This window comes from Loxodonta africana, chromosome 3 (genome assembly GCF_030014295.1).
Source record: "Loxodonta africana isolate mLoxAfr1 chromosome 3, mLoxAfr1.hap2, whole genome shotgun sequence".
Classification (NCBI taxonomy): domain Eukaryota; kingdom Metazoa; phylum Chordata; class Mammalia; order Proboscidea; family Elephantidae; genus Loxodonta; species Loxodonta africana.
The window spans coordinates 146,416,151-146,429,300 of record NC_087344.1 but is presented as its reverse complement, the minus strand read 5'-3'; the positions used below and the strand labels follow the sequence as shown (position 1 = coordinate 146,429,300).

General features: G+C 37.1%; 1 protein-coding gene across 21 annotated transcripts in view; it reads right to left on the bottom strand.

The window, feature by feature from the left end:
• HFM1 (helicase for meiosis 1) overlaps positions 1-13,150 on the bottom strand; it is a 134,077-nt gene that overhangs the window by 102,251 nt on the left and 18,676 nt on the right. For 16 of the 21 annotated variants that reach the window (XR_010321465.1, XM_064282301.1, XM_064282313.1 and 13 more), the window contains 2 exons: positions 1,027-1,274; positions 730-777 (listed from right to left, as the gene is read on the bottom strand). The exons of 3 other annotated variants lie outside the window; for them this stretch is intronic. Coding sequence is in view for 17 of the 18 variants with exons in the window: in XM_064282301.1 (XP_064138371.1) it covers positions 730-777; positions 1,027-1,274 (296 nt within the window). In the remaining variant the exon portion in view is untranslated. The remainder of the gene's footprint in view (positions 1-729; positions 778-1,026; positions 1,275-13,150) is intronic. 2 more of the 21 variants (XM_064282315.1, XM_064282316.1) reach the window with 1 other exon arrangement.

Below are 13,150 nucleotides of genomic sequence, written 5' to 3'. Positions count from 1 at the left end.
AATGTATCTGTAGATAGGAAGATAAATAAGACATGGTCCTTGCCACAGGTCATGGGAAAAGAATCACATAAACAGCTGAGGAATTATAATACAATGGAACTATTAAAAAATCAAAGAAGAGGTTACCTCCAAAACACAGATTGTTGTTGTTGTTAGGTGCCTTTGAGTCGATTCTGACTCATAGTGACCTCAAGTATAACAAAATGAAACGCAGCCCGGTTCTGCGCCATCCTCATAATCAGTCCTATGCTTGAGCCCATCAAAACACAGATACATACTCAAAATATTTACACTGTAAACACCTAGTTATGTAAATCAAACTATGTGTATAAATTCCAACTTAAGTTTCCAAAAATACTAGATCTGTAAAAATGACCCCAACTCACAATATCTGTCCTATTCACATCCATTCCTCCTTCCTATGTTCAACCCAATACTGCTGCCTTTACTCAAAGTATAAGAAGTTATTTGTATATATTTGTAAGTAAATACGCTCAGAGTTCAGGCCATAATACAAATCTAATTTCTGTACTTATTTCATCTGACTGGAACTAGTCTGCAGACCACACTTAACCATAATTAATGTACATTGGTTTTCTTACATAACCCAGAATGTTCACTTTTCCCTCTTTTTGTCAATCAGAATAAACAAACACGATGACACAAAATGTTTAAAAATTATGATTTTATAAATGTAAAGCAACTGTTGTAAAACAATTTAAAGGATACGGATTTCTGTAACAGCCTTCAACGAACCTAAATCTTTTTCAGTCACCCCTAAAAAAAAAAAAAAAAATTGCATACTTTTACAGATAAAAAATAACCTTTTCCATAAAAACTGTTTCAATAAAAGTTGCAAAACTTTTTATTGAGAGCACGTTTTTAAAAATAATGTAACATAATAAATTCAAAAAATGTACTACCAGAGAGATAATCTACTCAAATTTACTATATTTTTGTATTCTTCCTTATGCTAAGAAATGTAGATTAGTTTGTACTTTATAAAACCAACTGAAAAGTGATTACCTTGAATAGCATGAAATTGAGATGGAACTGAAAAAGACGGTGCTTTGAATGTGCCTCCTCTGATTCCAGAAGCAGAAAAAGCATCGCTTGCTGTAAACAGGTTATTGTCTGAATACTGCTGTTTCTGCTTACTACTGCTACAGTTCCATGACTTTTCTTTATTCATTTCTGCTCGGACAATGTTCACTGAGTCAATGTGAGAATCCAAAATTGCACTCCCATGTATGCTGTCAGGTATTTTAAATAATCTAAAAACAACAACAACACACTTTTCACTTGAAGTGGTGATTAGAATGTGAAAAACTAGCATAAAATTGGCCCCGTGAAAAAATATCTATAGATTACGGTTTATTCAACCAAGAAAAGTTAGTAATTCTCCTAAAATATGACCTTCTAAGTTTACCACTGAATTATGTTGTTCACTTTCCTGAAACTCAGATAAATACATTTGTGGTAGCCAGCCTCCCAGATGGCCCTGATGATCCTAGCCTCCTGGGTATTCACACCCTTTTGTAGTGTCTTCCTATGCTGAGTACTAGAAGAGTACTGTGGAAGTGCAGGTGTGTGACTTCCACCGTTAGGTCAATAAATGACACTTTTGCTTCTACGTGGTCTTTCGCATTGCTCACTCTAAGGGGAGCTAGCCACCATATCATGGAAACACTCAAGCAACTCTATGAGGAGGCCCATGTAAAGAGGTACTAAGGTCTGCTGTCAACAACCAGCACCAACCTGCGAGCCAAGGTAAGTAAGTGAGCCACCTTGAAAGCAGATCCTTTGGCCTCTGTCAAGTCTTCAGATGACTGCAGCCTGGACAACACTTTGGTTGTAACCCGCAACATCTTTATGCATTCTCATGAGAGACCCCAAGCCAGAGCTACCAGTTAAGCTGTTCCTAAATTCCTACCCCACAGAAACTGTGAGAGATAAAAATGTGTTCTGTTGTTTTAAGTCACTACTTTTGGGATAACTTGTTACACACCAATAGATAACTAATGTTCCACCTGAAGGCAATAAAGTGCTTAAGGGAGGAAAAAAAAGAAGTCACTAAATACAGTCAAAGCGAAAGAGAGACATTTATTCACCTAACAGTAGCTAAATTTAACTGAAATTAGTCAAGCTACTTGCATGAATTAAAAGTTGCTTATGTCAGAAACTGCATTTGGCTTCACAGACTCTGCCAGACAAAATATAGTTTTCCTAGCCAATCAAATCAGATTTCTAGGTCAAAAACAATGGAAAAGAAGTAAACTAAGTTTATTACATTAAATCTTCCCCCAAACTATTGAGTAACCATTTTAGTATAAGAAAGACTTCTTTGCAAAGCCCTGGCAAACAACAAGAGTCCATTTTTATGAGTGTAATATATTATATTCAACTGATCATAGGACAATTCATCACAGTAATTTGCGTACAGTAACGCTACGGGAAGAAAGTTACCATTAAGGAAGTTAACACAACACTCATTGAAGAAGTAATGGAGATGACAGCAGGTATCAGTCTTAACAGAAATCTGTAAGGAACTACACCCAAACCAAACACGGCAAATATAGAATATGTTCTAAATTATTTTTATTATTAATCTTAATGACATGTTTTCATATAGTGTTTCAAAAAATGACATAGAGAAAAGTATATAAGAACAAGTTCTGCAGAGTTACATCCTCCAATGCCAGTAATTCTTTCTTTGGAAATAGAAAAGTTAAAAATTACCTAGTCTTAGAGTCTTAGATAATATAGTAGAATCCCATTATAAAATGGTAATGGGGCTAGGGGCAATACTTATGCCACTGGATGATTCCTTGTTATATGCTGTGACATTGATTAAAAACACGGACTTTGGAATCAGTCAAACCTGGCTTTAAATCTAAAGCTCCTCTACTTTCTAGTTGTGTGACTTTAAAGTTAGTGAGAGTTTGAAATGAGTTTTGCAAACTGTTGTAAAATTTTGAAATGTTGCAAACATTGTAAAAATGTATACAAATGCTAGTTACTTAAAGCCTCTGGACCTCAGATTATTCTTAGGTCCTCTGGAACTCCCACTCCACAAACTCCCTTATGTCCTCAACTTCTTTACTAACTGCTCTATTTACTTCCTGGTCTTAAAAAAATATGGCACTGCCCAGGAAAACTCTTGTTTGTTGTTATTAGGTGCCATCAAGTCAGTTCTGACTCATACTGACCCTATAAACAACAGAACAACACACTGCCCAGTCCTGTGCTATCCTCGCAACTGTTGCGATGCCGAGCCCATTGCTGCAGCCACTATGCCAATCCACCTTGTTGAGGGTCTTCCTCTTTTTCACTGACCTGATACTCTTCCAAGCATGATGCCCCTCTTGAGGGACTGGTCCCTCCTGATAACATGACCAAAGCATGTGGGATGCAGTCTCGTCAGCCTTGCTTCTAAGGAACATTCTGGCTGTACTTATTCCAAGACAGATTTGTTCATTCTTCTGGCAGTTCATGGTATATTCAATGTTCTTCACCAACACCGTAATTCAAAGGCATCGATTCTTTTTCAGTTTTCCTTATTCGTTGTCCAGCTTTTATGTGTGTCTGAGGCGACTGAAAACCCAGTGGCTTGGGTCAGGCACACCTTAATCCTTAAAGTGATATCTTTGCTTTTTAACACCTTAAAAGAGATCTTTTGCAGCAGATTTGCCCAATGCAACGTGTCCTTTGATTTCTTGACTGCTGTTTCCATGGGTTTTGATTGCGGATTCAGGTAAAATGAAATCCTTTATGACTTCAATATGTTCTCCATTTATCATGATACTGCTTATTGGACCAGTTGTGAGAATTTTTGCTTTATGTTGAGGTATAATCCATACTGAAGGCTATGGTTTTTGATCTTCAGTAGTAAGTGTTTCAAGCCTTCTTCAGTTTCAGCAAGCAAGGTTTTGTCATCTGTATATCGCAGGTTGTTAATGAGTCTTCCTCCAATCCTGATGCCCCGTTCTTCATATAGTCCAGCTTCTTAGATTATTTGCTCAGCATATAGACTGAATAAGTATGGTGAAAGGATACAACCCTGATGCACACCTTTCTTAACTTTAAACTACACAGTATCCCCCCTTGTCCTGTCTGAACACTGCCTCATGATCTACATACAGGTTCCTCATGAGTACAATTAAGTGTTTTGGAATTCCCATTGTTCTCAATGTTATCCATAATTTGTTATGATCCACACACTCAAATAACTTTGCATAGTCAATAAAACACAGGTAAACATCTTTCCAGTATTCTCTGCTTTCAGCCATGATCCATCTGACATGAGCAATGATATCCCTTGTTCCATTCTTGCTCTAAAAAACTCTTAAGAGGAAACTGCTAATTCCATCACATCCAATGTACTCAAATTTCAGAGTTCTTATCCTCTTCATCCCAAATCTAGATTACTATTCTTCTACTCTTTCACAAAAGTATCTGTGCTATCTAGCTACACCACCTTGTAACCCTTCTCATCTCTGTCATATTTCAACCTCCTTGTCACTTTATTTAAAAAAAAAATTTTTTTTTATTGTACTTTAGATGAAGGTTTACAGAACAAACTAGCCTCTCATTAAACAATTAGTACACGTATTGTTTTGTAACATTGGTTGCCAACCATACGACATGTCAACACTCTTCCCTTCTTGACCTCGGGTTCCCTATTACCAGCTTTCCTGTCCTCTCCTGCTTTCTTGTCCTTGCCCCTGACCTGGTATGCTCATTTAGTCTCGTTTTGTTTTATGAGCCTGTCTAATCTTTGGGGTTAATCTTTGGATGAACGGTGAACCTCAGAAGTGACTTCATTACTGAGCACAAAGCGTGTCCGGGGGGCCATACTCTGGGGGTTTCTCCAGTCTCAGTAAGTCTGGTCTTTCTGTGTGTGTGTGTGTGCACGCGTGTGTGTGTGTGAGAGAGAGAGTTAGAATTTTGTACTACGTTATTCTCCAGCTCTGTCCGGGACCCTCTTTGTGATCCCTGTCAGAGCAGTCAGTGGTGGTAGCCGGGCACCATTTAGTTGTTCTAGACTCAGTGTGGTAGAGGCTGTAGTACTTGTGGTCCATTAGTCATTTGGACTAATCTTTCCCTTGCGTCTTTGGTCTTCTTCATTCTCCCTTACTCCAGATGGGGTGACACCAATGGAGTATCTTAGATTGCCGCTCACAAATGGCAATCTTACCAAACGGCTACTTACCAAAGTAGAATGAAGAACAATTTATTTATAAACTATGTTATGCCAATTGAGCTAGATGTTCCCCAAGACCATGGTCCCCACACCCCTCAGCACAGTAATTTGGCCCTCAGGGAGTTTGGATGTGTCTCTGGAGCTTCCATGACCTTGCCTTGGGCAAATTGTGCTGGCTTCCCCAGTATTGTGTACTGTCTTACCCTTCACCAAAGGTACCATTTACTTATTACCTATTTAGTGTTTTTCCATCCCTGCCCCACCCCTCCTTTGTAACCTTTTATTTGTAAATCTTTCCATGAGTTTTTATAGTAGTGGTCTCATACAATATTTGTCCTTTTGTGACTGATTTATTTCACTCAGCATAATGCCCTCCAGATTCATCCATGTTGTCAGATGTTTGGAAGATTCATCATTGTTCTTTATCATTGCACAGTATTCCATTGTGTGTATGTACCACCGTTTATCCATTCATCTGTTGATGGGCATCTAGGTTGTTTCCATCTTTTTGCTATTGTGGATAATGCTGCAGTGAACATGGATATGCATATGTCTATTCGTGTGACGACTCTTATTTCTCTAGGATATATTCCTAGGAATGGGATTGCTGGATCATATGGTATTTCTATTTCTAGCTTTTTAAGGAAGCACCATGTAGTTTTCCAAAATGGTTGTACCATTTTGCATTCCCATCAACAGTGCATAAGAGTTCCAATCTCCCTGCAGCCTCTCCAACATCTGTTATCTTGTTTTTTTTTTTTTTTTTGATTCATGCCATTAATGTCACGGTGAGATGGTATCTCATTGTGGTTTTGATGTGCATTTCTCTAATGGCTAATGATCATGAGCATTTCCTCATGTGTTTGTTAGCAGCTTGAATGTCTTCTTTAGTGAAGTGTCTGTTCATATCCTTTGACCATTTTTAATTGGATTATTTGTCTTTTTGTTGTAGAGGTGCTGGATTTTCCTGTAAATTTTAGACCTTAGAACTTTGTCGGATTTGCCGTAGCCAAAAATTTTTTTCCCAGTCTGTAGGTTCTCTTTTTACTTGTTTGGTGAAGTCTTTTGATAAACATAAGCATTTAATTCTTTAGTTATCCAGCTTATCTCCTGGAGTTTGTATGTTGTTAGTTATGGTTTGTATACTGTTAATGTTGTGTATTAGGGCCTTTAGAGTTGACCCTATTTTTTCTTTTATGATCTCTGTAGTTTTTGGTTTTATATTTAGGTCTTTGATTCATTTTGAATTAGTTTTTGTGTATGATGTGAGGTATGGGTCCTGTTTCATATTTTTGCAGATGGATATCCAGTTTTGCCAGCACCATTTGTTAGAAAGACTGTCTTTTTCCCATTTGATGGACTTAGGGCCTTTGTTGAAGATCAGGTGACCTTAAGGTAGATGGATTTACATCTGGGTTCTAAATTCTGTTCCATTGGTAAAAGTATCTCTCATTGTATCAGTACCAGGCTGTTTTGACTACTGTAGCTGTATAGCAGGCTCTGAGGTTAGGTAGTGCGAGTCCTCCTACTTTATTCTTCTTCAACAGTGCTTTACTTAACCAGGGCCTTTTGACTTTCCAAATAAAGTTAATGATTAGTTTCTCCATCTCTTTAAAGAATGTTGTTGATATCTGGATCAGGATTGCATTGTATTTGTAGGTTGTTTTGGGTAGAATTGACATTTTTACAATGTTGAGTCTACCTATCCATGAGCATGGTATCTGTTTCCATTTATGTAGTTCTGTTTTGGTTTCTTGCAGTAGTGTTTTGCAGTTTTCTTCGTATAGGTATTCCACATCCTTGGTTAGATTTATTCCTAAGTATTTTATTTTTTTAGGGGATATTATACATGGTATTGTTTTCCTGATTTACTTTCGTAGTTCTCTTTATTGGTGTAGAGGAATACAACTGATTTTGGTATGTTTGTCTTCTATCCTGCTACTTGGCTGAATCTATTAGCTCCAATAGTTTTCTGGTGGAGTCTTTTGGATTTTCTATGTATAGTATCATATCCCCAGATAGGGACATTTTACTTCTTTGTTACCAATTTGGATTCTCTTTATTTCTTTTTCTTACCTTATTGCTCTATCTAGAACCTCCAGCACAATGTTAAATAGCAGTGGTGATAAAGGGTATCCTTGCCTTGTTCCTGTTCTCAGTGGGAATGTTTTCAGCCTCTCTCCATTAAGAATGATGTTGGCTGTGGGTTTTCTATACATGCCCTTTATTATGTTGAGATATTTCCCTTCTATATCTATTTTATTGAGTTTTTATCAGGAATGGGTGTTGGACTTTATCAAATGCCTTTTCTGCATTGACTAAGATGACCATATAATTCTTTTATTTATGTGGCGGATTCTGTTGATTGATTTTCTAATGTTGAACCATCCTTGCATGCCTAGTACAAATTCCACTTGGTCACAGTGTATTATTTTTTTTGATATGATGCTGAATTTTATTGGCTAGAATTTTGTTAAGAATTTTTGCATCTATATTCATGAGAGCTATTGGTCCGTAATTTGCTTTTTTGGTGTTGTCTTTGCCTGGTTTTGGTATCAGGGTATGCTGGCTTCATAGAATGAACTTGGAAGTATGCCTTCCTTTTCTAAGTTGTGAAATAAAGTAGTACTGGTGTAAGCTCTTGGACGTTTGGTAGAATTTTCCAGTGAAGCCATCTATGCCAGGGCTTTTTTGTTGTTGTTGTTGGGAGTTTTTCTTTTTTTTACCTTTTCAATCTCTTATCTTGTTATGGGTCGGTTCAGATTTTCAGCATTGGTTTGTGTTAGTTTGGGTAGGTAAGTGTGTTTCTAGAAATTTGTCCTATTTCCTCTAGGTTTTCAAATTTGTTAGACTATAGTTTTTCATAGTACTCTGTTATGATCCTTTTTATTTCAGTCGAGTCTGTTGTAATGTCTCCTGTTTCATTTTTTATTTGGGTTATTTGTGTCCTCTTCTGCTTTTTCTTTTGTCAGTTTAGCCATTGGTTTGTTGATTTTGTTGATCCTTTCAGAGAACCAACTTTTGTTTTTGTTGATTCTTTCCACTGTTTTTCTATTCTCTATGTCATTTATTTCTGCTCTGATCTTTACTATTTCCTCTCTTCTGGTGGCTGTGGGCTTCTTTTACTATTCTATTTGATTTTAGAAACCCTGGTGGCATAGTGGTTAAGTACTACAGCTGCTAACCAAAGGGTCAGCAGTTCAAATCTGCCAGGCGCTCCTTGAAAACTCTATGGGGCAGTTCTACTCTATCCTAGAGGGTCGCTGCGAGTCGGAATCGAATTGACGGCATTGGGTTTTGTTTGGTTTCTATTTGCTTGAGTTGTGTAGCTCATGTTTTGATTTTTTCTCTTTCTTCTTTTTTGATGTGTGTATCTATTGCTATAAATTGACCTCTGAGCATTGCCTTTGCTGTGTCCCAAAGGTTTTGGTATGTCGTGTTTTCATTCTTATTTTATGCTAGGAATTTTTGGATTCCTTCTTTGATTTCTATTACCCAGTGGTTTTCAAGCAGGGTGTTATTCAGTTCCCATGTTGTTTTTTTTTTTTCTCCTTGCTCTTCCTGTTATTAATTTCTACTTTGATGGCATTATAGTCAGAAAAGATATTTTGTATTATCTCAATGTTTTGGATTTTATTGAGGGTTGCTTTGTGGCCTAAGATGTAATCTATTCTGGAAAATGTTCCATGTGTGTTGGAGAAGAATGTGTACTTTGCAGCTGTTGGGTGCAGAGTTCTATATATGTCTATGAGGTTAAGTTGGCTGATTGTGGCCCTTAGATCTTCCATATCTTTTTTGAGTTTCTTCTAGATGTTCTGTCCTTTCCTGAAAGTGGTGTGTTGAAGTCTCCTACTATTATTGTGGAAATGCCAATTTCTCTTTTCAGTGCTGTCAGAGTTTGTTTTATGTATTTTGGAGCCCTATCATTGGGTGCGTATATATTTATTATGGTTATGTCTTCATGATAGATTGTCCCTTTAATTGTTATATAATGCCCTTCTTTGTCTTTTATAGTGGATTTTGTTTTAAAGTCTATTTTATCTAAAATTAGTATTGCCACTCTTGCTCTTTTTTGATAGCTGTTTGCTTGATATATTTTTTCCATCCTTTTATTTTTTAATAAATTTATGTCTTTGTTTCTAAGATGCATCTCTTGTAGACAACATATTGATGGGTCCTGTTTTTTAATCCATTCTGTCACTCTCAGTCTCTTTATGGGTGCATTTAGGCCATTCATGTTCAGTGTAATTATTGACAGGTGTGAGTTTTTTTATTGTGATTTTGCGTAAGTTTACACAGCAAGTTAGGTTCCCCTTTGATAATTTCCACAAACTGATCAATGACATTAGTTACATTTTTCACATTGTCAACATTCTTATTAATTGTGTTCTGGTTGTTCCAATTCCAGTACTCTAGCTTCCCTGTCTCATCTTCTCATCTTTGCTTTGGATTAAAAGTTTACTTTTTTTTAGTAGAGCACTGATTTAATGGACAATATCCTTTATTTTTGTGTCACTCTGCTTTTCTGTTAAAAAGCGATCTCAGGGGATAGTTTTGGCTCAAGGTTTAAAGAGTGTCTCAGGGCGATAATCTCAGGGAGTCCTCTGGTCTCAGGTGGTTCAGTTAGTCTGGCCATTTTTAAGAATTTGAGTTTCATTCTGCATTTTTCTTCCATTCTAACCAGGATCATCTATTGTGCCCCTGGTCAGATTGGTCCGTGGTGGTAGCTGGGCACCATATTGTTCTTCTGGTCTCAGGAAAGTTGTGGTCAGGGCTCATTCACGTTATCATCCTTGTATATTTGTTTCTTCTCTGTGATTTTGGTTATCATCTTACTCTTTTGCTCCTGATGAGTAAAGACCAATAGTTGTATCTTAGATGGCCACTTGCTAGCTTTTAAGACCCCAAAGTGTAATCATTCCACTAAGATGCAGAACACAAACTTTGTGAGCTATATTATGCCAATTGACTGGGTTGTTTCATGAGACTATGGCCTTAAGCCTTCAAACCCAGAAAACTGATCTCGGAAGGTGTTTGGTTATATCTGAGGAGTACCTGTAGTTGTGTCTTCAATGAATATATGTGCCTGACTACACATATCTGTATTTACACTTACACAAAGATCTGTTCTCATGCATGTGTACATCTGTACCTACTCACATATGTATATGCCTATACCCATCTTTATGTGATCCTAGACTCATTTTTTGCTCTTTGTTGGATTTGTTGCCCTCTTATGTATGTCAAATTCTTTAGTACAGGCATCCTTTTCTCATGAGCACTTCTCAGCATCGTTTACTTTGGTAATGCTGTGCTCACCTATGTGCTTGACTTATTTCACTTAGCAGTATCCCTTCCAGGCCCACCCACGTTATAATGTTTCATGGACTCATCATTGCTCCTTATGGTTGCATAATATTCCACTGTATGTATGTACCACATTTTGCTTATCCATTCATCCACTGATGGGCACTTCGGTTGTTTCCATTTTTTTGCTATTATGAATGAGGCAGCAACGAACATAGGAGTGCATATACCTGCTTGTGTCACTACTTTTAGGTCTCTAGGGTATATCCCTCAGAATGGGACTGCTGGATTGTAGGGTAGTTCTATTTTTAGTTTTTTGAGGAACTCCATACCGTTTTCCATAGTGGTCATACCAGCAATGGACACAGGTTTCAATCTCCCCGCATCCTCACCAACATTTTTGTTATCAGTTTTTTTTAATCACTGCCATTTTAGTCGGGGTGAGATGGTATCTCATTGTAGTTTTGATTTGCATCTCCCTAATGGCTAATGGGAAAACCTGGTGGTGTAGTGGTTAAGAGTTCAGCGGCTAACCAAAAGGTCAGCAGTTTGAATCCACCAGCCACTCCTTGGAAACCCTATGGAGCAGTTCTACTCTGCTCTATAGCGTTGTTATGAGTTGGAATTGACTTGATAGCAACACGTAATTAGTTAACAGCTAATAATCATGAGCATCTTTTCATGCATTTGTTGGCTTCTTGGATGTCTACTTTGGTGAAGGTTCTGTTCGTGTCCTTTGCTCATTTTATAATTGTTTGTCTTTTTGTTGTTGAGTTGTTAAAGCTTTCTATAAATTTTGAAGATTTCGACCCTTATCTGATGTGTTGTTTTTGAAGATATTTTCATAGTCTGTAGGCTCTGTTTTTACTCTTTTGCTAATATCTTTTCAGGAGCGTAAGTTTTCAACTTTTATGAGGTCCCATTTATCTATTTTGCCTTCCCCTATTTGCACATTTGTTGTGATGTTTATTATCCTATTTTTACAAAAGATTAGGTCCCATAGTTTTCTTCCAGGAATTTCATAGTTTTAGGTTTAACTTTTAGGTCTTTGGTCCATTTTGAGTTAATTTTTTGTGTATGGTGTGAGGTATGGGTCCTACTTCATTCTTCTGCAAGAGGATATTCAGTTTTTCCAGCAAATTTATTAGGCTGTTTTTTCCCCCATTAAAGGGATTTTGACCCCTTGTTGAAAATCAGTTGCCTGGGTGTAATTCTGTATTCTCAATTCTATTCCACTGGTCAATGTGCCTATTGTTGAGCCAATACCAGGCTATTTTGATTACAGTGGCTGTGTAATATGTTTTGATATCAGGGAGTGTGAGGCCTTCTGCTTTGTTCTTTTATCTTTAATATTGCTTTGGCTATTCGGGGTTTTCCATATGAAGGTGGTTATTAATTTTTCCATTTCAGTAAAGAATGCTGTTCAGATTTGTATTAGGATTGTACTGTATCTGTAAATCATTTTAGATGGAATTGACATTTTCACTACATTAAGTCTTCCAATCCGTGAGCATGGGATGTCTTTCCATTTTTGTATGTCTCTTTTAGTCTCTTGTAGTAGTGTTTCATAATTTTCACTGTATAAATCTTTTATGTCCCTGGTTAATTCTAAGTATTTTATAGTTTTGGGAACAGTTGTAAATGGTACTGTTTTCTTGATTTCTTTTTCAGAGTACTCTTTGTTAGTGTAAAGGAATCTAACTGATTTTTGTGTGTTAATGTTGGATGCTGCTGAATCCTTCTCTAGTTACAGCAGTTTTTTTTGTGTGTGTGTGTGTGGAACCTTTAGGGTTTTCTATGTATAGGATCACACCCTCTGCAAACAGAGATAGTTTTACTCCTTCCTTTCCTATTCGGATACCTTTTGCTTTTCTTGCCTTATTGCTTTGGCTAGAACTTCCAGTATAATACTGAAAATCAGTCAAACCAAACCCATTGCTGTTGAATCAATTCCAACTCATAGCGACCCTATAGACAGAGTAGAACTGCCCAATAGGGTTTCCAAGATTGTAAATCTTTATAGAAGCAGACTGTCACATCTTTCTCCTGCAGCATGGCTGGTGGGTTCTAACCACTGACCTTCCAGTTAGCAGCTGAGAGCTTAACCACTGTGACACCAGACTCCATTAATATTGAATAAGAGTGGTGGTAATGGGCATCCTGGTCTCATTTCCACTCTCAAAGGGAAGGCTCTCAGTCTTTTCCCACTGAGTATAATGCCAGCTGTTGGTTTTGCTTATATGCCCTTGATTATGTTGAGAAATGTCCCTTCTATTCCTATTTTGATGAGGGTTTTTATCAGGAAAGGGTGTTGAATTTTATTAAATGCCTTTTTGCATCAATTCATATGATTCTTTCCCTTTGTTTTTTTTTATGTGGTGGATTACACTGATTTTCTAATGTTGAACCACTCTTGTAATCCTGGTATGAATCCCACTTGATCATGGTGTGTGATTTTTTTGTTTTGTTTTGTTTGGTATGTTGAAAAATTCTGAATTCTGTTGGCTGGGATTTTTGTTGAAAATTTTTGCATCTATGTTTATGAGGGATATGGGTTTGTAATTTTCTTTTCTTGTGATGTCTTTGGCTGGTTTAGGTACCAGGGTTATGCTGGCTTCGTAGAAAGAATTCAGTAGTGTT